At 34.5% G+C, this 27,341-nt stretch overlaps 1 protein-coding gene across 1 annotated transcript in view; it reads right to left on the reverse strand.

Moving 5' to 3' along the window:
* Nucleotides 1-2,313: 2,313 nt before the first annotated feature.
* Nucleotides 2,314-27,341, reverse strand: part of LOC143229515 (uncharacterized) — a 41,508-nt gene continuing 16,480 nt past the window's right edge. Inside the window, exons 5-8 of the mRNA XM_076461971.1 lie at nt 11,893-11,946; nt 11,449-11,576; nt 9,005-9,072; nt 2,314-3,745 (exon numbers count right to left, since the gene is read on the reverse strand). Of these exons, the coding sequence (XP_076318086.1) occupies nt 3,601-3,745; nt 9,005-9,072; nt 11,449-11,576; nt 11,893-11,946 (395 nt within the window). The 3' untranslated portion in view covers nt 2,314-3,600. The remainder of the gene's footprint in view (nt 3,746-9,004; nt 9,073-11,448; nt 11,577-11,892; nt 11,947-27,341) is intronic.

Here is a 27,341-nt window from a genome sequence, read left to right on the forward strand (position 1 = left end):
GCCCGAATCCTGGTGAAGATGAAAGGTATTTATGTCTTTCCTAAAATACGTCCTTCAATAGGTTGTGTTGTTATTAAGTTACAAAATTGTAATATAGAAGACTGGGTAAATAATAAAAAATATCGATTTCATTTCTATTGGTAGGTATTGTTGTTGTTTTTTTAATTTTCTGCCACACCTGTATTTTGTTGTACTTCTACACGCACGGAACAGCCAAATGTCTTTAAAATACATTTCTTCGATGTTTTACTTTTTGTTTAACAACTGTTTTTATACCTGACTTTATATTAGAATTATTTCAATTTTTTTTACTTAAAAATAATAATTTTTTGCGCTATAATCCCCAGTAGATGGCTTTTTTGTAGTTCGTTTCATTGAAAATTAGGTTTTCATATCCTCTTCATACTAACTAATTGTTGCTCATTGCAGCAGCAATAGTTATTTTACCAACTGTTTGTTTGGAGTTAAGCACAAAACAATACAATGGTCTATCTGTGGTTTTCCCACCATGGGTATCGAAACCCGGATTCTAAAGTTGTACCACTTGGCAGGTTTAATTACGATTAAATTTTGCTTCGATGGTTTGTTTATTTTCGATATAATAACAATAGATGGTGTGGAAGCTCATTTCCATATTATGGTTGTTGTTCTTTTGTTGCTTACTTTTCGTCCATTCGGTAGTCAAATGTTAGGTCGTAATATTTTATTTTATTACTGGATAATGTTGGATAAAATGAATTTTTCAGACAAAAATAATTTTTTGCTAAATAATGTTGTAATATCGACTAGAAAGTATTTCGAAGAACGTTCTGTTGTACAGTACTATCTTGCTTTAAATATTTATTAGACACAAAAATACTAAAAACACAACTTTATATGCTAATTCCAACAAACACGCAAATATTTTTTAATTTCATTTATTATTTGCCAACTTAAAAATCCAACCTTATAATACAAGTATTAACCTATAAACCTTAATTCAACACCTTCCAATGCCCTGTTTTTATTACTAACACCTCCTTTTAACTTTGTAGTGAACACGCACAATGAGAAACCACATTTCCGGGTTGGGCGAGGCCTAGTGGTAAGCATGCCGGACTGTAAACGAAAAGTCCAGGGTTCGAAGCGTAATGCTGCTAAACACACTTTGTAATTTCATTTATGGGCACGTTACAAATATGGTACTCAATCTCGTTACTCGGTTCAAAGAGCTAATCTAAACCCTTGTGGTAGTGGATGCTGGCTGGATGTCTTTCATCTTGTTACGATGCTATTCAAGGTGCAAGTTCCAAAACACAGTCTTCATAAATCTCTGACTCCCACATTGGTAATATCTATCAAACTGACCAGCTAATCATTATAAGGCTTATAAATGTGTTTCAGACTAAGGAACAATGCACATAAACAAAATAATGTAATTTTCTAACAATTAAACATATACACTCTAATAAAAAAAATATTTGAAAAGCTTACAACATATTTTACCTTATAAAGCGACAGTAATAAACAATTAAATACAAATTAATATTAGAAATAAACTATCTTATAACACCAAAATGTTGTTTACATTTAATTAGACACTCAACGTTGAGCTCTAGTTAAATGAAGATAACAATTTGATATTATAAGGTCGTTTATTTCTCGTAATAATATGTTTGGTTTGAATTTCGCTGAAAGCTACACGAGGGCTATCTGCGCTAATTGTCCCTAATTTAGCAGTTAAGACTAGAGAGAAGGCAGCTAGTCATTACCACCCACCGCCAACTGTTGGGCTACTCTTTTCTTGTTTTTGTTTTTCGCACAAAGCTACTCGAGGACTATCTGTGCTAGCCGTCCCTAATTTAGCAGTGTAAGACTAGAGGGAAGGCAACCAGTCATCACCACCCACCGCCAACTCTTGGGCTACTCTTTTACCAACGAATAGTGGGATTAACCGTCACATTATAACGCCCCCACGGATGAAAGGGCGAGCATGTTTGGTGTGATGGGGATTCGAACCCGCGGATTACGAGTCGAATGACTTAACCATCTGGCCATGCCGGGCTATTAATGTGTTTTCTGTGCACCAATATGTACCACAGAAATTACGTTAACAGTTAAATACAAATATTGATAGACTCAGAACGTAGACGGCTTGGGAACATTTATTTACTTATTATAATAACTACTTCTTAATACTACAAACAATAAAGTTGTCTTTAGAGATTGTAATGCAAACCGTACTTTGAATAAATGACACTAAAGAAGTCAAATATTGATAGTTCAATTAATTTTTAAAACTTACGAACATACTATACTTTTAATTAACTTTTCTACACTGGTTTCGAAACAAAAGAGATTTATAAAACTTAAAAATGCTCGGTCTGTATTGAAACTTTAAATATTTTATATAATAAGTCTAAGTGTCTACATTAAAATAAAGACACTTCACATGTTCTATGACTCTTTACAGCTTCTATTCCAGAGTACATATGTCGCATATACTAGAACTGAAGAACTCGTGGTTGAAAGAGGTAAAAATCACCTTCTTAATAAAGCTGTCAGAGAGAAAGTTAAAAAACTTTGTTTTTCAAGCTGTAACTTCAATTAATCTCAAATCAACGTGAAACTGATATAGCCTACACTGCAAGAATAAATAATTTGTTTTATCTTTAAATAAAAGTGAAACAGAAGTTTGAAGTCGGTAGGTAGGTAGATAGATGGACTTCATGGTTTTCTGTCTAAAATTTTAATACGTTATTATGGATATGTTACAAGACAAGCCTTAAAAAAACAATAATTTTTAGCTGCAGTCTAGACAACATATTTCCACTGTATTTTTACATGTTAAACCTTTAAGCACAACATTATAAGATACAAAACAATATCACAGGCATGTTACTATTTATATTTCGGATTTCAGGTCTGCTTATATAAACAAATATAAAATAATGTAAATGTTAAGTGTTGACGTGATATAACAATATCATGCACGCGGGCTCTTAAAGAATTGACTCTCACATGTATATTTTCACAAAGTCACTTCTGAAACTTCTCTAAAGAAGATCACATTTGCAACACCAGATTTTTAGGCCACTCGAAAAGATGTAATTTTTTTTAACTCAAAGCTACAAATGAGTTATGCGAGAAGTTGAACCCCGGATTTTAACGTTGTAAGTTCGTAAGATCTACCACTGAAAGACGAAAAGATGTAGTCTGAGAGAGCAAAGGTTTTCGCCATGTACGTACTTTTTGATTTGGCCGGTATACCCTTTTAGAAAATTAATATTCAATCACCAAAACAGCACAACAACAACTGTTAAAAGTTAAAATAGGTTAATATGTTTAAAGAATAAATATGTCTTGCTTATTGCGTAAGTTCATATTTAACAAAAACCTAGTATAAAAGTTCTACATTTATAACCAACTACTATAAATCAAAAATATAAGATCATTTTCATACGACGCAAGCAAATAAAACCAGCAAAAACAAAAACAAAAAACAAAACCATAGAAACATTCAACGATAATGATAAGTTTCCAGTTTTTATTCATAATGGCAAGTATTCGAAAACCAGTTTAAACCCAAATTTGCGTTCAGTGGTACAATAACAGCTGTCATTAACAGCCACACTGGTCCACTGCCAACACTGTCTTTAGAGCGCCATCTTTTGTTGAGAACGAATGAGTAGAGAACTGTACAGGCACACATCGGGGGGCGCTTTTTCTCAGGGACATCAAACATCTCTTTGAGTCGCTAGGATCTCTGTGAATATAAAACAATTTAACTTCTGTTTATTTGCGTCCTTCCCTTTTAAAAAGTAAAGGAAAAATGTTTTGAAGCTTTAAGACTAAATATTTAATTTCCTTTGTCAACTTTGTTTGGGACAAAAAAACTAGACGTTAAGTTCTAATAATACAATAAACATATCTACATAGTGAGCTATCTATGCTGCATCCACCATAGGTATTAAAATCCGACTTTTGATGTTATAAGCCTGCAGAATAACCAATGAATCACTGAGGGACTGTCTTTTGAATAATTTAGAATAATAAATAATTAGCATTATCTGTTATTCAGCCACTATATAAATATAGTTTCACTGTGATAAACAAAATACAACTAAAAACGCCATACGTACTCTAATAGTGCAAATTAATCCAGTGAAGATATTGTTATAACTCAATTCGCATTCTCTCTCCTCGAACTTATATCATACTTATAACACAAGATACTAGAATATAAAACATTTATTTAAACGATAAAATGGCATTTAATTGCATTTATCTCTATTCAGAACATAAAAAATTCGTTAATAGTTTTAATATATTCGCGACCTTTTTTGTGTTGATGAGCTTCTGTTTAGAAAAACACTACACTAAGCAATTTCTACGCATTATTTCCATCTTCGAAAGAAGCGTAAACCATTTCCACTTTAGAAAAATGAATTTCCGTTTATTTTAAATCTCCATTGCCAACTCTAGCATGTTGAATACCATAAAATCGACTCTTACATGTCGACCTTTGTAATTAATTGTTGTTCTAATTGATACCATTATCTAAAGAAAGTGTTATGATAATTGTTTGATGTGTACATAAACGTACAATATAATACTCACGTACGCGCACAAAGATAAACGATTTTAATCCATGTAAATTCACAAAATGTTTTACGTGCGTTAGAACATGACAGTCTTTTATCATGGAAAAAAATTCGCGGTTCGTATTATTTCTATTTTGTCGATACAAAACTAATAACAAGCCGTTGATTAAGAGACCGACTCTTTTACTGTTGAAACAAGTGTAGTTACGATAACCATTAGTATAAATCGTGACAGCTTATGTGATTGGTTATTAAGTTTCTCTGTGTAAAACAGAACTGAACTTAAGATACGCGCCCGGCATGGCCAAGCGTGTTAAGGCGTGCGACTCGTAATCTGAGGGTTGCGAGTTCGCATCTCCGTCGCACCCAGGGCCTGGCATGGCCTAGCGCGTTAAGGCGTGCGCTTCGTAATCTGAGGGTCGCGGGTTCGCGCCCGAGTCGCGCCAAACATGCTCGCCCTCCCAGCCGTGGGGGCGTTATAAAGTGACGGTCAATCCCACTATTCGTTGGTAAAAGAGTAGCCCAAGAGTTGGCGGTGGGGGGTGATGACTAGCTGCCTTCCCTCTAGTCTTACACTGCTAAATTAGGGACGGCTAGCACAGATAGCCCTCGAGTAGCTTTGTGCGAAATTCAACAACAAAAAACAAACTTAAGATACGTATGTTCAACTTACAACAGAGACTTGAAGAGCCATTCATCGCTGCATTATTTATCTTTTTTGTGTGAGTGTGTGTGCCTAATTTTATTCTTTTAAAGAGTTTGTGCAGTTGCTTTGTTACCGCTATACGTAGAAATTATAAGGACTTTTACCTAGATTTGAATTTCAGAATTAAAAATAACTTTTCTTTAGTCTTTACTCGCTGTATTTGCTGCATTCACGATAATCATCGTTTAACTCCGTATAGTTTGAAAGTAATAATTCATAAAAGATTCTAAACACGTTAGGTGGGTTTTAAAGAACTTCTTGAAAATAATACAAATGACGCGACTGGTCCTCTGGTAGAACTATCGATTTCGGAGTTACCAAGTTGTGCTTGAACAAACACGATGCTATAAACTATTTCTGGCACTTTAAGTTGAGAGTGCGTTATAAGAATGACAGTAAATCCCTCATCCTAGATGGTGTGTGGTAAGGTGCTGTTGCCTGGCTTCCTTTCCACTTGGCTTTCAAAATCAGAGACGGGGAAAAAAACAACAATTTTCATGTCAGTGGAAAGTGTTTAATATTTTATTAAAATAACTTTTAATGAGATACAAATAAAGTACCATACAAACGAATTAGGTTTGTCTTCGGAAACTATTTATGTCTTTCTGTGGAATAAACTAAGCATTACTTGCATAAACTTCAACTGAACTTTTGCACATTCTCGGTGCTTGTGTTTTGCTTTTCGAATTGACGACTGCTAGTATTACTGTTCAAATAACACTCATTTTGATCAAGTTAGCTGTGTTGTAAGAACAGTAACTAATTAGTGCACATTCGGTATTTTATTCCATTAGAAAGATTCCTGTTCAAGTACTAGTTAAACCTTCTATCTTCTAGTACGAAACATTTCTCGTTCATAAAAAGACGTTTTATTTTACGATGGATATATACAAAACAGTTATATATATATATATATATATATAACAAAATTAAATAATATTCTGCTCTTTATTCTAAAAAAAGTTTTAGCTAGGAGTGTCGCAACACATAAAATTACAAATGATTTGTTTGTTTATTTGTTTGTAAAGCTGCACGAGAGCTGTCTCTGGTAGCAGTCTCTAATTTAGCAATGTAAAACTAGACAGAAGGCAACTATTTATTACCACCCACTGTTAACTCTTGGGTTATTTTTTTATCAAGGAATAATGAGATTGACTATCACATTATAATTCCCCATACAGCTGAACGGGCGAACATTACAAATGAAGAAAACAATAATATTAACACTAAGCAACTATCAATTACAAAGCAAATCGTAAATACCTTATTTCCATAAAATATTTTAATCACATTCAAATCGTAGCTTGTAAAGTATTAAATAATTATTTTTATGTACAAATAAGGTATGATTTCAAATTGATTCTAAAAGTTCACAATACTTTTTTTATTCCTAAATAACTAAATTAAGAATGATCTTCAAATGTAAAAACATAAAGCAAAATAATGAATTCAAAATTGCTTTTCTATTTTACGGAAGTTTCTTCTGAGACTACTTAGATTAACCAAAGTCAAAAAGTCATTTCTCACATAGATTAAAATACACAATTTGCTACTACTCCAGTATAGCCAGGCAGTTAGGACGCTCAACTCATAATATAAGTGTTGCGAGTTCGAATCCACATCGCATCAAACATTCTCGCCCTTTCAGCTGTTGGGGGGCATTATAATGTGATGGTCAATCGCATTATTTGTTGGTAAAAGAGTAACCCAGGGGTGGGCGGAGATAACTAGCTGCCTTCCCTCTAGTCTTACACTGCTAAATTAGGAACTGCTAGGGCAGATAGCTCCCATTAAGCTTTGCGCAAAATTTAAAAGACAACAACTACTGGCTACTTAAAGATGGGGTCCAACAGTTTCTGATGCTGAAGGCATCAATAGCATTTCTTTTCTTACGTAATTCCGGAAACTTGATATTTACATTCTACAGAACAGTAGAGAGTTAAAGAAGATATTTTGTCCTTAAAATTTATTCAAAGCGTATAAAAATTATAACTTTAAAAGTTATAATAGCAGGCCAAAATTAAAATCGGTATCTTTACCAAGGTAACGTGCCGATATCCTTGCTTCCATTATTCAATATTCTTCGATCTCGTTTGATGGATATTTGCTGAATATTATTCATTACTGTTAAATTTCTGCATATGTTGAGTGACTGATTATTTGGAATTAAGCACAAAGCTACTCAATGGGCTATCTTTGCTCTGCCCATCAATGGTATCGAAACCCGATTTTTAGCAGTGTGAGTCCGTAGACATACCGCTGTCCACTGTGAGGCTTACTGCATGTGTCTTTCGTCTTTAAGTGGTACAGCGATATGTCTGCAAACCTAAACCGCTATAAACCGGCTTTCGTGGTGGGCAGAGTGAAACTTCATACCGATTTTATTCTACGATATATTACGTCATTTCTACTGTTTTCAATGTTTTTTATACGATAATGAGTTGACCTGCGTGTGTTTTCTTTTAGCAAAGGCACAGCGGGCTATTTGATTAGCCCATCGAGGGGAATCGAACCCCTGCTTTAAGCGTTGTAAATCCGTATACTTACCGCTGTACTAGCGAAGGGCGAGTTGATCTTATTATTTTTTTTAGGATATGTGGGAGTTTTTCTATTACTTCATAATTGCATTATCGTGAGGGGGTCTTTTCATGACCTTCTTGATATCCGTTTCGGTCATGAAAATGTAAGTCCTCTGATCATTTTTCTATAAAGTTCACAAACATTTACTTGCATATTCTCAAAAGAAAAGGTTAATCACATATAATGAGGAAAATTAGACAATTCGAATATGTTGGAAAAGGATTTTTTTTATTTTATCTTTCATCAAATGCCAACGTAATTGTACGAGATACGTTTTTGAATTAACTTATAGACACGTGAGTGGATGAGTAAGAGAGATTTCCACCATAAATTAGATTAATATCCAGCCCCTCGAAGTTACGATTCTATGTGAGCTGATGATAAACTTAACCAGCCAATTAAAATAAAGTTTTATGTTAAAATTATTACCAGTATCACAAACAATCATATTGCAAATATATGTTTTAACAGAAAAGACAATACAATTAAATATAATAAATTAAGCGAAACTTTTTGAAGCGATTCTGTGTAAGAATGTTAAATATAAAAAATGTATGCCCTCTATAAACACTTTCAACAGACTTAAAGAGTTCATTGGTCTTCAAACTGTTAATTTTGTGTTTGGAAGCATAGAAAGAGAGAAGGAGAGAGAGAGAGTTTGTTTGTTTTTTAGGTCACTTGCATCCACTTTAAGCAGGGGAATTCCTTATCTGTAGATGCCACTATAAGTCTTATGGTGTGTCAGAAAAATATATTACATCTGATGTTACATTATCATAATCAAGTTGCTCATACAAAGCAGACATTGTAGAGATTCAAATGACACAACAGAGCGCATTAAAAGGTATTATTATCACACATTGTGACTGAATCTCAGTCAGTATTTCCTTACAATTGCTCCCAGCTACTACAGCTGTAAGTCTCCGGATTTACAACGCCAAATACAAGGGTTCGATTCCAGATGGGATCAGCAGATAGCCCGATGTGGCTTTGCTATAAGAAAACATACACACACTCCTAACAATTAAAAAACGAAACTCGTTAGTTATTGAACAGAGAGAGAGAGATGAATTTTCGTTTAAAAATAATTAAAAATTGATTTGTGATGGCTTCCAGATAATAGAAACGGGGTTACCTTAAAACGCACTGGAACTGATCTTCAAAATCTTCACAACCTCCTACACATCTACCAACATCAATATCCTGGACGAGAGATAAAATTAATCAGCTTAGATAAGTTACCAGTAAAATTAGTTTTAACAAAATTATCGAAGAAATGATTTACGAAAGCTAATTCTGAATTGGAAAAACGTACAAGAAAATAAATTACATAAAAAAAACAGATCTGATTCAAGAAGTTTCTGCGTTAAATTATACCTCAAATCTTCAGAAAACTGGCATACACACAAAAAAAGAGATTTGGGATTGTGAATATATTTTTAAACAATCAAAGTTAAATAAATTAAAGAAGCAACAATTAAAACTAAATGAATATAAGAAATACATATCACAATTCACTTTCATTAAATCGAACAAATAACATAAATGCAGTGCAGAAACCAAAAGATGTAACTAACTAGTGGTCTCATTTAACAAGACACACATCGTGTAGTGCCGACACTAGAAAGTTCACCAGTTTATTTTTCAAATTACTATTGGCATTTAATAACATGCCTCATAACTGCTAACACTAAAAGACATTTTTCGTATCTAATTCGCGTTGACATCCCGTGTGGTGTTAACATTATTAGGTGTATCTGAGCATTCGTCAAACAACTATTAACATTTCGTAACACACATGTTTAGTGTATCTGTTTATATGTCTAATAACTGTTGACATTTAATAACAGAAGTAATTTAGGGTTGAATCTATAAGGTGCTCTGATTACTGTTGAATTTTAATAGTATACATCATACAGTGAAGATATTAGAGAGGGTTGTATGTACCTAATTAACGTTGACATTTGATGACATCACGTATAACTATTATAAAGTTTATCTGTTTCCATATTCAAATTAACATTTTTTACTTTAAATTAATCATGAAACTAAAGACTATTCTCTGAAAACAAAATGTGAACTTAAAGTATTAAGCAATGTTACGAACATCCACTCTTCACTAGCTAATTTAAAATAAATATACAATGAAAGTGATAGTGTGTATTTTAGAATACGTAGGTTTTTACATGCTATAGTTTTCAAAAGCAAATGCAAAGCCTTATATAATTATTGCCGACATATAGAACATTTTCAAACCTTCCAGTACTGTTTTATTAACAATAAAATATTTTGATTAAAAAAAGATGTGTTTAGATTTTAACTTCATAATAGTGAACAGTTTTTGTAGTCTAATAATTAAATCGTTTATTTGTTGGCCAAATATTAGTTAGTAAATGGTTATTTAATAATCCTAAGGTGTATCATATTGGTTAGACGCCAAGTTAGTTTTCCAAGTATTTTTCCTTTATTTACCTATATATGATTTTGGGATGAAATGAATGAAAAATCTAGAAAAATATATTTTTAAGATAGATAAATCAGAACAATTCGAAAATGATGATCCCGGGGAATCGTAGTTCGACTGAATATCACCTACAATTATCGTTTGTGGTTTTATTTCTATATTACCTGTTTTGCGTTTTTCCATTTCTTTATTTAATTTTAAATTATTAGGCCAACAGTCGCGAATTCTTTTGCGTTTACTCTTTCATTTATCACTGATTTTGTTGAAAAATATCTTTACCTTCGAAACATCTTTAATCTGACAATCGTTTATAAAAACAGCTTGTTTCTGCCAACTAAGCATTATTACTATGATTTATTAGATTATTTTCTTTTAAATATATATAAAAGAAAAACATTCAAATTTTTATCAAAAACAAAACACCTGTCTGGAAGTAATCCAAACACTTTACTTGGAGTCAGCCATAAAACTTGGCTTCAAGGCAAACTCCAAATTTCTTGAATCGTTTCGAATTATTAATGACTTGTTGATATCAGGCTTTTAATCATTAAGCTGCCAAGGAAAATTTATGAATAGTAACCAAATTGTTCAAGTTACTTGAAGAAAACCTCTGAATTCATTAAAACGGATTAAGCGTCATTATTTAACATTTAAAGCACATTTCACGACACGTAATGTTCTCCTTCTTCCTAATAAAAATGTCTCACATTCTTGTACACTAAGCGTAATTTCACGCCCACATTATACTTGTCAACAAAAATGACTAATTAGCAAAATTCTTGTCACACAATGTTTTCAAACATTTCGTTAGTTCAAAAGTGTTTTATTAGGAGTCTACAATGAACAGTCGGGTGGTATTGTATCATTTTTCCAACAGCCAATTCATGGTTCGTCACTTTAGCTGATGACATCAAGTTAAGTAGTGCTAATAACCTGAACAATAAATGACTTACGACAAACCATCATCAAGTAGAACTCGTTTACGAAATATGTAAAAACAAATGGCTAGCTATCGAATCACTCGCTCCTCCCTCTAAAGAAGTAAAATTCCTTGACACAACCCAACTGATAACTGTACTAATACACGTCAATATATTCAGAGTAATAGGTCTCACCCTGATTCGCTCTTCAGTAACGTTTGAAGTTTTATTCCAGATCCATTCGTAAAAAGACTCCATGAAAGCCATCCTAAAACAGGATGTGGAACATTGACACTCCTCAATGACTTCCACACACTTCGCCCCTAAGATGAAAAGCATAAGTTTCTAAGACGAATTTGTAAAATTCAGGTTTTCCTAATAGTAACTTCATGTATCACACTTTGTAATTTATCTACGTATTTCCCTCTTATGAGTTCATTGACTGTTTTCCGTACTTACTAAACGATATAAATTTTTCATAATAGGTTGAAATACATAAAATTCTGTTAAACTATAGAATAAAGAAAAGGACACAAAACTTAGAGTGTTTAATCTACTACCTCAAGTAACAAGAGGTGCTATCTTTATTGAACTTAACTGTCACACTTTACTATCAGCTAGGAACATATTTTCTCATACCATTTGGTCCTTCTACGCTGACAGAACGGTTTCTCAGAGGGAAACAACGATGGTCTGAAATTGTGTAAAAAATAATATGATGATAATGTGTTTTAGATCATATTCAAAATCTCGAAGTTGTGTCAATTAACAACTAATTAATATCTAAACTTAACGCTCCCCTGTGGCTCAGTGGTATGTCTGCGAACTTACAACACCAAAAACCGGGTTTCGATACCCGTGGTGGGCAGAGCACAGATAGCCCATTGTGTAGCTTTGCGCTTACTTCAAAACAACAACAACAATCTAAACTTAACCTATCGGCAGTTTTTAACATCTCTGAAAAACATCAAAAACGTTTTATGATTGATTTAAAATTTTCTCTTTCGGTATCTGTTTTTATGATGGACTTTCACGCAAAGCTACTCGTGGGCTATCTGCTCTAGCCGTCTCTAATTTAGCAATGTAAGACTAGAGGAAAGGCAGCTAGTCATCCCCACCTACCGCCAACTTTTGGGCTACTCTTTTACCAGCGAATAGTGGGATTGACCGTCAATTTATAACGCCCCCACGGCTGAAAGAGCGAACATGTTTGGTGCAACTGGGATTCGAACCTGCGACCCTCGGATTACAAGTCGAACGTCTTGACAGGCTTGGCAATGCCGGGCCCTTTTGTTACCAGTTTATATTAACAAGAGTGCACAAAGAGACGAAGACTTTGCAATAATTCATTGAAAAAATAATTAATTAAAGTACACTGTTTAAATGTTTTTATGTTTATATATAGCACATTGCTGTAGTACGATTAATCTTTGCTCTTACAATACGAAATATTTGACTACTGTAATGGGAATAGAAAATTCCACGTATTCGAAGACACCATGCGACACTTTCGTGCACATCAACTCCTTTTCATCATGATGTACTAAAATTTAAAAGTGAACAATTAAGCGGCTTATGATACGTTTTAGTTCAACAGTAAATTCCATATTCTATCTGTTACCATATTCACAAAACCGAAAGGAACTTAATCACTGAGTTCAAACAAGGTTTTTGTAACCGAGGGTAATGAGTTCGAATCCCCGTCACACCAAACGTGCTCGCCCTTTCAGCCGTGGGTACGTTATAATGTGACGATCAATCCCACCATTTGTTGATAAAAGAGTAGCCAAAGAGTTGGCAATGGGAGGTGATGACAAGCTGCCTTCCCTTTAGTCTTACACTGCGCGAATTTGAAAAACAAACAAACAAACAATCAAAGAAGATTTAGTACAGAAAACTTTTCATAATATGCAATTGTTCGACATATAATAGAAATGTAAATGGAAAAATGTAGTCTTTTTGCTTTCGTGTTTTTAAGATTATTATATAATTTAATTAGACTCAGTACTTCCTTATCTACATTTTTATGATTATCTGTGAACTCCTCTGGACACCTAGTAGTGGCCGTGGAAAGGCATATTAATAAGTTCTATTCTCAAACATGAATCAGAATATTATTTTATATATATACAGATCCCTCTAGTGGCAAATGAGGACAACCAAAGCTCAGTCTCTTAAAATGTGCCATCTCTTAGCCTCATACACTGAACACAGTATTTTGTGTTTAACTCTTTCTTAGTGCTTAAGACTATTCAGGCACTAGAAATCAGTGAAGGGACCTTCTTCCTTAGAAATGCAGTAACACTTTAAATATTAATTAACTTAAGGGTGCTTCTATATAATTAGTCAATTTAAAAATGTTTTGTTCTATGTACCTCCATCAAAAGAGCTGTTTTATAATTATTTTATTCACTGTAGTTAATATCAAATGTGAATGTTTTGCCCAGATCGGGACTTCCCCCTTTTCATAAAGACAAATCTGTAAACGTGTTCCGTAGGACACCACTTTCAAATGTCGAGGCTGATTAACTTGAGGAAACTGCAAGCCGGTTGCGACGGGCGACAAGATTAATGACCATTAAGGGTATCGATGGCAGTTATTAATAAAGGCCAAGTAACTTCCGCTTGCTCCCTTGATGTCCTTTCATTAACCTCTGATGCTGTCGAGGTTCGTTTTGAAGATCCTACGATGCCTAGGTCAGACACTCAATAGCTTCATCACGTGTAGGCATGGGCAGGTGGTTAGGCCGCTCGACTTGCAATCAGAGACTGCAGGTTTGAATCTCCATCACAGCAAACATGTTCACCCTTTTAGCTATGGGGCGCTATAAAGTGACGATCAATCCCATTATTCGTTGGTAAAAAGAGAAGCCCATGAGTTGGCGGTAGGTGATGATTACTAGCTGCCTTACCTGTAGTCTTACGCTGCTAAATTAGGGACAGCTAACGCAACTAGCCCTCGCGTAGCTTTGCGCAAAATTCAAAAACAAGCAATCCTTTTATCAAGTACCCTCGTGGTACAGCGATATGTCCCCGGACTTACAACACTAAAACACTGGTTTTGATACCCGTGGTGAGCAGAGCACAGATTGTCGATTTAGTAGCTTTGTGCTAAATTACAAATTAACAAATCTTCTTATAAAAATTAGAAGCACAATTATTTATTAATGTTTCTTATCATTTAAATGAAAACTATAATTAATTATCAACGTTTACGCTTGTGTAAACTAAAAAAAAATTGAAATTATTTTTCAGTCTTTAGCTTAGTGTAAAATAATGGTTGTAACTATTCTTCAGTGTCGATTGAAAGTAAAATATGGACTATAAGATTCATCACTATTTGATCTCTCTTAAATCGAAAAGTAGAATTATTATTCACTGTTTTCTTTCACAAATTAAAAACAATTTTTCGCCACTATTCATACAAGTTTAAAATATAATTATTCATCGTTCATTGCTATCACATACGCCACCCCATTGGCATAGCGATATGTCTGCAGGCTTACAACGCTAGAATCCGAGTTTCAATACCCATGGCGAGCAAATCACAACAGATAGTCCATTGTGTTGCTTTGTGCTTAACTTCAAAGAAACCATATCAAAACTTATGTGTGAAAAATATAATTAATTTGTATGTGAAAAATATAATTAATTTGTATGTGAAAAATATAATTATTTTTCATGCTTAACCTATTATAAATGACGAACATGATAATTAATAAATAGTTGCTCTATCATAAATGGTGGTGAAGACTAGCTTCATTCACTCTAGTCTTACACTGCTAAATTACGGACGACTAGCGCAGATAGCCTTCATGTGGCTTCGCTCGAAACTCAAAACAAACAATTATGTGCAGCCTCACTTCACTGCATGCGCCCTCTTGTGGACTGTAAGAAATAAGACAATCACAGATGGGAGTGCGATGCAGCTTGTTTATTTGAAGTTGAGTACAAAGTTACATTATGGGCTATCTGTGCTCTGCCCACTACGGATATCGTAACCTCATTTCTAGTGTTCCAAGTCCGGAAACATATCATTGTGCCACTGGAGGAAAGCGATATAGCAGCAACAACATCAGCCAACATCATCAAAATATCGTTTCTTCTCTTGTTACACTGGTCCAGAAACGGAGTTCACCCAAAAACTCATTTTAATAACTTCTTTTAGTACTCATACAATAATGATTTGTATGTTTAAAAATGCTAACTTTAACATTTAAGTTATTACAAACAATTATGTAGTTTACTACATGTTTAAAAAATTAAAGCAATCGGTGGCTACGCATTCTACTAATAGTAATACTATATTAGTCTTACATCAGTGATAAAGAAATTTCTCTAAAGTAACTGATACGAATAAATTGTATCAGTTTAATCAGACAAATACAAAAGTAGCGTTTCTAACTTAATATGTACCTAACAGACCAATTAATCAAATAAATATTTTAATATACCTTCACTTGTGACACGTTTAGACAGATATCTTCAAAGAGAATTCACAGACTATACCACTAAGTCGATAGACACCCCAGAGGATGCAAACCTTATATCTCCATGAGACCACCTGCAAATAGCTCCAATGTATAATTCCAGGTATAAATCTGTTAAGGCCAGGAAAGGAGCCAAGAAATTAACCGTAATTTTTTAACACAGCATACTTGGACAATTGAGGATAATCAAAGTCAGAGAAAGAAATCACAAGCTCAGGGTCCTCTGCGATACCTGTGCCCACGGTGAATAGGGTGATAATGAAGTTTCAAGTATATAAAATAATAGTTTTTTAACGTGCTTTGAGGATAAGAGTGGAGAAAAACATACATCAAACAGCCGCATACAGGGGAAAGAATGCTCCAATACCACGAGAAGTTATCTTCAAAACCTGGGCTACAATGATAAAGTAACTAAAAAGAAACCAATTCTCACTCCAGACAGCATAATGTGTCGATATCAGTGAGTATAACAAATGTTATCACACCCTCCTATTTTATGAAACACTATAGATTTGGCCCGGCATGGTCAGGTGGTTAAGGCATTCGACTAGTAATCTGAGGATTGCGGGTTCAAATCCTCATCACACTAAACATGCTCGCTCTTTCAACCGTGGGGGCATTATAATGTGACGGTCAATCCCACTATTCGTTGGTAAAATAGTAGCCCAAGAGTTAGTGGTCTTACACTGCTAAATTAGGGACGGACGGCTAGCGTAGATAACCCTCGTGTAGCTTTGCGAGAAAATTCAAACCAAGCCACTACGTTTTTTTTACTTACGAGTCCAGATGCTCCAAATTTTCAGTTTGGCGATTATCCTCCTTGAATCTTTGTTTGTTTGTTTGTTTGTTTGAATTTCGCACAAAGCTACTCGAGGGCAATCTGTGCTAGCCGTCTCTAATTTAGCAGTGTAAGACTAGAGGGAAAGCAACTAGTCATCACCACCCAACGCCAACTCTTGGGCTACTTTTTTACCAACGAATAGTGGGATTGACCGTCACATTATAACGCCCCCACGGCTGAAAGGGCGAGCATGTTTGGCGCGACGGGGATGCAAACCCGCGACCCTCAGATTACGAGTCGCACGCCTTAACACGCTTGGCCAAGCCGGGCCTTTCTTGAATCTTTACTTAAACTATCTGCAACTGTGGCAAATACGACAAAATATAACAGGATCTCTGTTATGGTGTGGTGTGGACAAGTGAATGATCGCAACTAGAACGGCCACTCCTGTTCGATACATCATAATTCACAAACAGTGACCAGATTACCGACTAAAGTAGTGTTTAGTTTAAGATGGGGATCCTACTGGCTACAAAACAATGGTCAAGACATTAACATTCTCCTTAAGCTAGGCTACCATTCCATATGAACTCTATGGTACATGCGTTATTCATCCCTGATCACAAGATTTGAATTCTAGAGTACCTGTTATCCATCTTTGATCATCCGATATGAACTATGCAGTACCTGTTATCCATCTTTGATCATCCAATATGAGCTATACTGTACCTGTTATCCATCTTTGATTGATTACTACAAAAGTGTTCCAAACAATAAATTTCTAAGAACACCCTCATCCAAGTGGGATACAATCATAGAGTTCCAAATTATAGACCTTGTATATGTAATGTGTAATCTTAGGTGTTGTTGGATTATTTAACCTAACGGCATTATTTCTGCAGTAGCTATCGATTTGCTTGTAGGTAAGCTGTGTATGTATTTTTTCGTTCCACCCAGTGTGTCATAGATGGAAGGAGTACAGATTGTTCATTATGTAGCTCTTCCCTAATAAAGCACCATCAACCATTCTTTTATTTAAAAAATACGTTATAAAACAGTCGTAAAAAGGAAATAATTAGATAGTCGACGTTTCTTCTATAAAACGTTTATTTAACAAAATGTTGATGACTTAATGATCTTTTTCATTACAACGATTTTTCAACGAATAGATAAATACATAAAGTTAAAGCTAATACCAACGACTCGAACGACGCCCGGTTAGACAAGACTCGCACAGTGCCTTCAAGTACCGTGAGGTCTGTAAAAAAACTTTAGCGGATGTGTGTAGTGAGAACGGTATATTAAATTAGCTCAGTTGATTACGAGTTAATTTTTAGTTACAATCAACACATGTAACTTGCTTTAGAAAGAAGTTATTTGTATTATTTAAATTTTGTCATACTATAGCTACGTTTATTTGCTAATGTGTTGCTTATGTATAAGTAAAGATCTTAAAGGAGGGATATGACTGTTTTATGGACTTATAGCTAGTGAAAGGTTTACACATATTTCATAGGCCTAGATTAGTGGGAGATACATGTGTATTTTATAAACCTAAAGCTAGTTGAAGATTTACATGTAATCTATAGACTTAGAATTCAAATAAAAACCTAATACTGTCGTTTACTAAAATATTGTATGCATACTGTGATATGCATTCTATTGTCATGTGAGTGAAATTATGTGTTTAAGCCTAAATATATATATACATGTATATATATATATATTGAGCCAGAGTAAAACTTTTATCAAGGATTAAACACTTTAAAATATAGTATACTAATTTGAAACTACGCATATTTAATCATAAGTGTAACGAGATGATATATTCGAGCTTTATTTTTATCATGTGCTCAGGTTAGCCATGTAATGACTAGCATTTTCTTACCACAAAAATAAACTGTTCATCAGCTTCTTCTTATCCAAACCGATTGGACTAACACAAAAAATATACTTGTTACAGGGTAATAAGTAAAATATCTAAATAGACCGAACTGTTACACCAAAATAAACATTCTATTTGAAAAAACTAAAGGGGTATAGAACCAACCAGCTGAAGTTAGATCTAAGATCGTTGCATTTTTTGTTGTTTTACAGCTATTGAATAACAATAAACGAACTGGTTCTCTTTTAATAAGGGAACATGAACAAGGAACCAATTTATTTTTCAACTTCTAAAGAAAGGACAAAAGAAGTAATTTATTTTTCGTATGGCATTTCTTTGTAATTTCAGGCTACCGTAATCTCAAATATTGAATCCGCTTATGCGCAAATAAGTTTTGTGTTTAAGTACTGGAGACGCCCATTGGAATATGGCACGTTATAGTTTTATTTTTTTGAAAAGGTATAGTCAGTGTTTAATGTTAATTTGCTCAACGGCTGTTAAAAACACGTTTAATGCTATGAAGTACGTTTCTGATTAACTACAAGAGAAATGTCTCTAACTTTGGTAGACCACCCTATTGAAATAAAAGAACGCCCCACCAGAATCATGTTTTAACTTATCAAGGTACTTTAAAAGAAATATTGTGTATGTTTTTGTCAGTAACAGAATATGACTTTTAGAAAAAGAAGCAAATTGGTTCCTCTTTCATATTTGGTTTATGACTTTATTTTGTCATAAGTTTGGGTCCTGATATTTCATTATATCAAGCTGCTAATTTACCATTTCTAAATGATATCCAATCAGTCTACATAGATGTTATTGTTTAAATCATTAAAAATGTCAGAAAAAGTGCCTACAGATTTTGGAATAGAACGAAATTGAGAGTGAGATATGTCAAACAGAATCAATGATATAGATAATGATATGCAAGGAAATGGCTTGGATATTGAAAATGATGATACTGGAGATGCATCATCTGCATATTCATTTCAGAAAGAAATAAAACAGAGATTTCATATAAAGTTCCTTTTGAGTAGTGGGCAAGCTACTCAATAAAAGTTCCTAAAATAATGGACTGAAGAGAAGCATATAACTGGACTAGTATATGTGTATATCAAATTGTTGCAGAGAATCCAATGTTATCTTTATGATTCAAGAACAAAACACATTTAACAGGAAGATGCACGAAAAAGAAAACATTGCTCTTTCTTCACTGGAAAAGCACTCTGCATGCTTCTACAGGGTGTTCGAAAAAATCACTGTGCAGTTTTGTAATCATATGTTATTATATTTCAGATTTTGATCTCAATATGGTTTTAACAACTGAAGAACGTGTATGGCTCGTCGAACACGTATTCCGAGAAGGTGGTAGATACACAGATGTGGTGCAACAATGATTTGCTGAAAAATTCCCAGATACACCTGTTCCACATCGCAATGTACTTCGTAACCTTGTTGATAAGTTTCGGGAAACAGGATCAGTGGATGATGCCAAACGCTGTGGAAGGCCAGCAAAGCTATCGGAGGAAAACCTGTTGGATATTTCTGACAGTGTGATGCAGAGTCCATCAAAATCATTACAAAAGTTAGCTCAGCAGCATGATATTGGTCTTGGAACTGCTCATAAGGCCGTCAGAAACAAACTAAAGCTCTTCCCATACAAAATAATGGCGGTACAAGAACAGGAAACAACTGATAATGAAAAACGAATACGCTTTTGCAGATGGTTTAACCGATTTATCGAATAGAATACAGCTAATGTGTTGGATGTGACCTTTTTCACCGACGAAGCATGGTTCCATTTCTCGGGTTACGTTAATTCACAAAATGCAAGATTGTGGTCATCCGATAATCCTCACAATTTGCACGAAACACCCCTACATGATTTCAAGGTTGGTGTGTGGGTTGTGATTTCCAAACGTCGAATTGTTGGCCCTATTTTCTTTATGAACACAATAAACAGCGAGCGCTATTGTACGGAGATTCTTCACATCTTCATCGGTCAGATGACAAGTGATGAAATCAATTACTCATGGTTTCAACAGGATGGTGCTACTGCCCACACATCTCACAGATCTATGCAGTTATTGAAGGAATGTTTTGGAGATCACATTATTTCCAAAGACGCGTGGCCCCCACGCTCATCAAATCGTAATCCACCAGACTTTTATCTATGGGGAGCAGTAAAATCTGCAGTGTATCGAGATAGTCCACGCCGGATGACTTGAAAGCAGCGACAACAGCATTCATTCAGTCTATTTCAAGCCAGCAACTGATAGCGGTGTTTAGAAACAAAATAATAAGGATCCAAGCCTGTATTGATGCCAACTGGGGTCACTTTCAACATTGTTTATAATTGTCATTCATATTTACCTCCTGTATTCTATATTGAAACATGTCTGTTAATAAATATATAAGTGCACAGTGACTTTCCGAACACCCTGTAGAATATGTATATCATATTTTGAAAATAAAAAATGATCATAACTATGAAGGCCAGGATGTCAAGGGTGACATTTTATATTGTTAAGCATGAGATAGCGCTTACCAAAGGCAGACCATTTAGAAGGATAGATCGTAGATTGATAGCTGCTGAAATCAGTCAGATTTATCTATTAAATACTTATTAGTAGCCTCTAGCTGAAGTACCTGGGCTTTCGTAATAGGCAGGTTAAAACTTCAAGGTTTGGAACAAAGAATGCAGAAAATTTCCTCAGCAACATTTAGTAAAATTATACAAAGACATCATTCGGATGCTGATTCTTGTGAATAAGAGGTACATTCAGTACCTGTCTACGTGAATACCATCAGAAGATGGCCCCAGCAACAAAGAAACCACTACCATCCATACATACGATGCAAAACAACTCTGACAACTTACCAATGCAAGAAGACAAATTAGATTCAAGGGGCAGCAAATAAAACCCGTGTGGTAATAATAGCATCTGATTTGACTTACGTTTTGTGACAAGAAGGGCAACATTACTGTGACACTGTAGGAGAGCATTTGTCATTGGGAAGAATAGAGCACTTCTAAATGTTCAAAAGGTTTGTTTCTGTTTTGATGTGCAATAAACGACTGGTTTTGTTACCTTAATATTTTGAAGTATAGGCAATCAGAAATAATTTGTAATACTTGTATAATTGCAACAATATGGTTCTAAGACATTTCGTAGCCGCAATTTCACAGCCGTAATTTCGCACCCGACTCTTGCCAGCCAACAATTTAGCAGCCGAGCTCGTTGGCAGCGGACAATTTCGCACCCAGGAAAATTGGCAGCTGGTGATTACCCAGCCAAGCAATACATAGTTAAATTATAGTGTTGTTCATGATGTCACTAATGTTAACTTAACAACAAAATAACATCCAATTGAAAATCGACGTCACTATTAAACCTCTAAAAAAAACATATAAAATATCTGCGTTTACTGTTAGAACTTCAAAACATAGTCTTCTCGTTAAACTTTCATTGATTTATTTGAAAACAGTATCAAACAGCCGATTAGTAATATCATGAACAACACAGTAACTTACGTAACATCAAACAGAGGAAAGCCGAAGGCATGCAACAAAGGATACGTTTATTTATTCGATAAGGGTAGCGAGAAGGACAATCAGGTAATTTCTACATCTGTGAAAATTACAGAACTTTGTACTGCCCATTGCGGATTCATGTCCGAGACGATACAGTTACAGAAGGAAGAAGGCAAAGTACGAGACTGTAAATCAAAAAGTCCATCGTATAGTTAACGAATATCAAGAAAGGGATCTTATTCAATTCCATCGAGGAATTAGCTATTGCTTTAAACTGTGAATAGATGTGGCAGCATGGCTGTATGATTTTGACTGTGAATAAATGTGGCTACATGGCTGTTTGACATATGAGTCTTTTTTCTTAAACTGTAATGTTGATGAAAATACTTGGCTTGGTAATCATTCGCTGCCAAATTTCCTGGGTGCGAAATTGTCCACTGCACTTATCCTTATTGTTTCATTTGTTAGCCGAGAGAGAGAACAAGAACCCACAAATTTCTCTGATTCCGTACGTACAAAAGTAGCTTTATTTCTGTTATTCATTATATTTGTATAGATTTGTGGATATATTTGCTGTGAAGGCGTTTTTAAAAACAAAGCAAATTCAGTCAGTAATTCTGCTTGTTTGACTGACTTGAAAAAGATTATAATTTATTTTCCCTAGTGTCTTTAATTGATGTATTCCAGACAATAAAAACTTTCTACACTACAATAACTTTAGCTGTATTTCCATTTAAATGTATTTGTTCATGTCGAGCAGCATATCAAATTGTTATTTTAAAGATATGTCATACCAGTACAGTCTTTATACAATATAACTAATTTTTTTGGCTACTTTTTCAATGAAGGCTACATCATGTGATGCAGTATGGTGGATTGACAACTATAGAAATTAAAGCTGCAAAACAAAAGAACAATGATGGAAAACTTGAACGTGCTGTTTTAGTATTTCATGCAGAGAAATGAATAACAATAACATTAATATTAATTAATAAATATTAATTATATTTAATATTACTTTGTTATTTTGTTTAATGCTATCTTCAAGCGTAATTTGTAAAGTTACGTAATTTCTTTGATATAATATACTATTGACTAGCAACAACTTTATCCTATTTCTAAATTTGTAAGATTTTAGTTGTTAATGTTATTATTTCAATATTTTATGATTCTATAATGTCAACTCGAAGAAAATTTCAATTAGTAAGTTGACATACGTTTATATTTGGCTTTAGAAAAAAATACAGTGGAGTAAAGGTTTTGAGAAACCGATACAATATGTGCAACAAAATGTTGAATATCAGTTCTTTATTTTTTATCAGTTGTATGTATCTATATATTTCAACTTTTGATAATGAGTAAAGCCAAGGCTGCAGATTAATGACACTGAAACAAACCGAAAGATCATATTTGGTAGTTCCAAATGACTTCGAGTTTAGCCAAGATTAGTGAACAATAACATGTGCGATGTTAAATAAATGATCTATTTTATTTTTCCTTCAGTCTTTTTAAAGTCTCAGTTGCTGGTGTTTAATGCTCTAAGTTAAAATAGCTTTAATCCTCTGGATGATATGCATTGAGAATAATAATGCACATAAAACTGTCAATATTTTACCTCGCCATACCAAACATGCTCGCCCTTTCAGCTGTGGAGGCATTAACGCGACGGTCAATCCAAATATTCGTTGATAAAATAGTAGCCCAACAGTTGGCGGTGGGTGGTGATGACTAGCTACCTTCCCTCTAGTCTTAACTGCTAAATTAGGGACAATTAGCGCAGATAGCTCTCGTGTAGCTTTGCGCGAAATTCAAAACAAACCAAACCAATATTTTACAGAATATTCTGAAAATAATTAGCACAGAAAATGCAATGTTTTCAAATGTTTATCAATAGTATCAAAAACGTAACAGATTTTGCACATGCAATAGCTGATATCTGAGAATTGAAAATAGAAAAATTAAAAATTAGCGATAGTATTTTTACATCACTCAGAAGCTAAAAAATAAAAGTGAACCATTTCGTTTTTCATTTTTCAGAAGCTGATAAACAAAGTGATTCCTGATTCATGTCCCTTTATTCAAAAATTTAAAAACTAAAAATGAACAAGTTACATTTTTCGGTATTCAAAGTAAAGCCGAAAATAAACTGGTTCGTTTTTCGTTGTCCGTCCGAGATACAGACGTTTTTCACATATGTGCTATACCTGTGAAACTATACCAATGGGGTAACTATCCAATATCAAGAAAACTTTTCTGTCTGTTTGCGAACGTATCTCCTCCTAAACTGTTACAGAACAAGCTTAGCATGGTGACTTAGTTGCGTAAAAGCAAAACAAATTTATATTTAACTTGAATAATGACAAGTATTTTATAAAACATCCCTTATAACGTTAATACAGTGGCTATTATAAATAGATGAGTTTGAACAAAACTCACACCATAACAAAATTCTACAAGTCAAAGATTGTAAACAAAGTTTTCAGCATTTTGGTTTGCTTACCATGATAACCAAAATACGTAGTAATAAAATATTCAGTTACAATGCGGGGTATAAAGATTTTGCTGTTTAAGTTTCTTACTGTTTCCCGATTCACCATTCAACTGCCGGCTAAGATAATGGCTGGAATAACCGTTCAAGCCTGAATTGTAGAAGTATTTCATAATCTAAATACTTTTTTATAATAGTTCTTATTCCTTGACAAAAAATATGGTTTTATGTAGAAACAAAAATTCAAGATTATTATTAAATTTAATGCATTAAACGTACCATATTCAGACAATAGAAATCTTAACCACGTCTACCGTGAAAAGGGGTGCTTTGAACAGAAAGTGACGCAACTGCAGATTTTGCTCGCTTTTAATCTATACAATTTTAGCACCATGTAGAACAAGTAACTTGGAATTTTAGTCGCATAACATTTAAGAGTGCATATTGCTCAGGTTTTGAATCTAGAAATAGATAAGGATCATCTTATAAATCTATAATTCAACATAGTGCATCTGATTCACTTTCTGAGACATAGGTGTTTCAGGTTTTGAGTTCCGCAATACCTCATATATCACATGACACAGAGTCTAACTATGTAATACAAGACGATGCATATCATTCAAGCTTTAAGACCTGCAAGGCCACACAAAGTTTAAAACTCAGATTATATGTTCAAGGAACAGCACATGATTTAAATTCTAAGCCCTAAAATATTGTCGCAAAATATAATGGAGGTTCCAAGACCCTGAAGCACCACACATAAAGAATACCACTGGGGTTCAAAGGCAAGGCAGTGCCACACATAAAGCCATACCATTGAGGTTGCAAGTGTTGAAATACTTCACGTAATATGTGACTTAGTTTCTAAGTCTAGCAATAGCAAGTAACACTAAACATAACGTACGACATAGATTCCAAGTCTAACAACAGCCAGTAGTACTACACACAAAATATTACTTAAAGTCTAGCAATAACCAGTAACACTACACATAAAATATGACTTAGATTCTAATTTAAGCGTCTTGTTCTTAAACAGTGTTTATAGACCGTGCCCTCATGACTTAGAACAGTACAAGTATTCGTGAAACATTGACACAAATTAAAGGAAAACATGATTTCTTATAGAGATAACGATATTTTACATATACCTCTCGACTAGATAAAAAGGAGTTTGTATGTTATTACATCTGAGATAAAAAATACAAGATTAAGATATAACAATGTGAGTATCGTTTCTCAGAAAAATAAAGATTAACGTAAGTGACTATACAGAGATGAACACAGTTTTTACTTCGACATACAGGTTCCAAATATTCTGACATTGGAATAGTTATCAAACTCAATGTTTATGTCAATATCATGTTTTACTGTGAATTATAGCTACAACGTCAGAATGGGCTAAATCTAGTGTGCATTTGAACATGATATTTTTCTACGGGTTTCAGATATAGCGACATTCAAACAGAAAAGACGAAAACTCAAGGTTAATTTCAGTATTTTTTAAGATTACCACTATCGCGACATTTGGATGGAGTGAACGAATTTGAACTTTTATTGAAAATGAATTTTAGCTGGCTTTTTACTCTTGTACCAGTAGGAATATTTCACAAAAAAAGACATTAGCTAATATTCTTAAAATAAAGGAAAATCAACAAGAACGCCACCTTCAGAGTAATGGGGAAAGCTATAAAGATGCTGAAATCCACCACATAAGTATGATTTCCGAACGGGTAGGAGCAGGTTTGGCCGGTGGTAAACGTACACCAACTATAAATCGTAGAATTTATGGTTTGTGAGCCGATACCACAAAAATGCGCTAAGCACTTTGAGGCCACGGGTGCGCTGTAATTGTGAAGGTCAGATTACACCATTTAGTTAGATAAGAGCAGCCCAACAATTGGCGGTGATTGCTATTAAAGGGCCGTTTCTCTGAGCTTGTGTGTGTTTTTCCTATAACAAAGCCACATTGGGCTATCTGTTCAGCCCACCGAGGGGAATCGAACCCCTGAATTTAGCGTTGAAAATCCGGAGATATACCGCTGTACTAGCGGAGGGCTTCTCTGAGCTATCAGTTCAAAATGAGAATCAGTGATACGCAGATCGTCCCTGTGTAACTTTGTGCGAAAATCTCAAACAAAAAATCTATATAGTAAGGGTACTATGCTCTGTCTTTCAATAGCCTCCCATTTAACGTGTCTGAATTGCTTCAAACCACAGATTAAGAGGTGGTGGTGATAAGATAATATATTTTTGTTTTAATCGCACCTAGGCTTACGTTAGTGAAAATTGTAGTTACCTATAGATTGAAATCCACATTGTAAAACAACTAAACAGGCCCGGCATGGCCAAGCGTGTTAAGGCGTTCGACTCGTAACCCGAGGGTCGCGGGTTCGAATCCCGGTCGCACCAAACATGCTCGCCCTTTCAGCCGTGGAAGCGTTATAATGTGACGGTCATCCCACTATTCGTTGGTAAAAGAGTAGCTCAAGAGTTGGCAGTGGGTGGTGATGACTAGCTGCCTTCCCTCTAGTCTTACACTGCTAAATTAGGGACGGCTAGCACAGATAGCCATCGAGTAGCTTTGCGCGAAATTCAAAAACAAAACAACTAAACATAATAAGAGAGAAATTCTCGCATAATAAAGGAGGTGAATCTTTACGTGCGTTACACCTGAATATTGATGATTGAGCAATCACGTGAGAAACGTCCTGAACATTCACGTATATTGGCCCTGAAAATAAAGGAGCAGTAAACTGAAAGGGTAGGGTTTTCACGTATGTTGTTAGTCCTGAATGTTGATGCTTTTAGAAAAGGTGCAGTAAACCAGATCAGTCTTCATGTCTGTTAGGCACAGAGGTTAATGTCTATAGTTACATTATTACTTTTACTATTTAACTGATAATACCACC

Source organism: Tachypleus tridentatus, chromosome 10 (genome assembly GCF_004210375.1).
Source record: "Tachypleus tridentatus isolate NWPU-2018 chromosome 10, ASM421037v1, whole genome shotgun sequence".
Taxonomy (NCBI): Eukaryota; Metazoa; Arthropoda; class Merostomata; order Xiphosura; family Limulidae; genus Tachypleus; species Tachypleus tridentatus.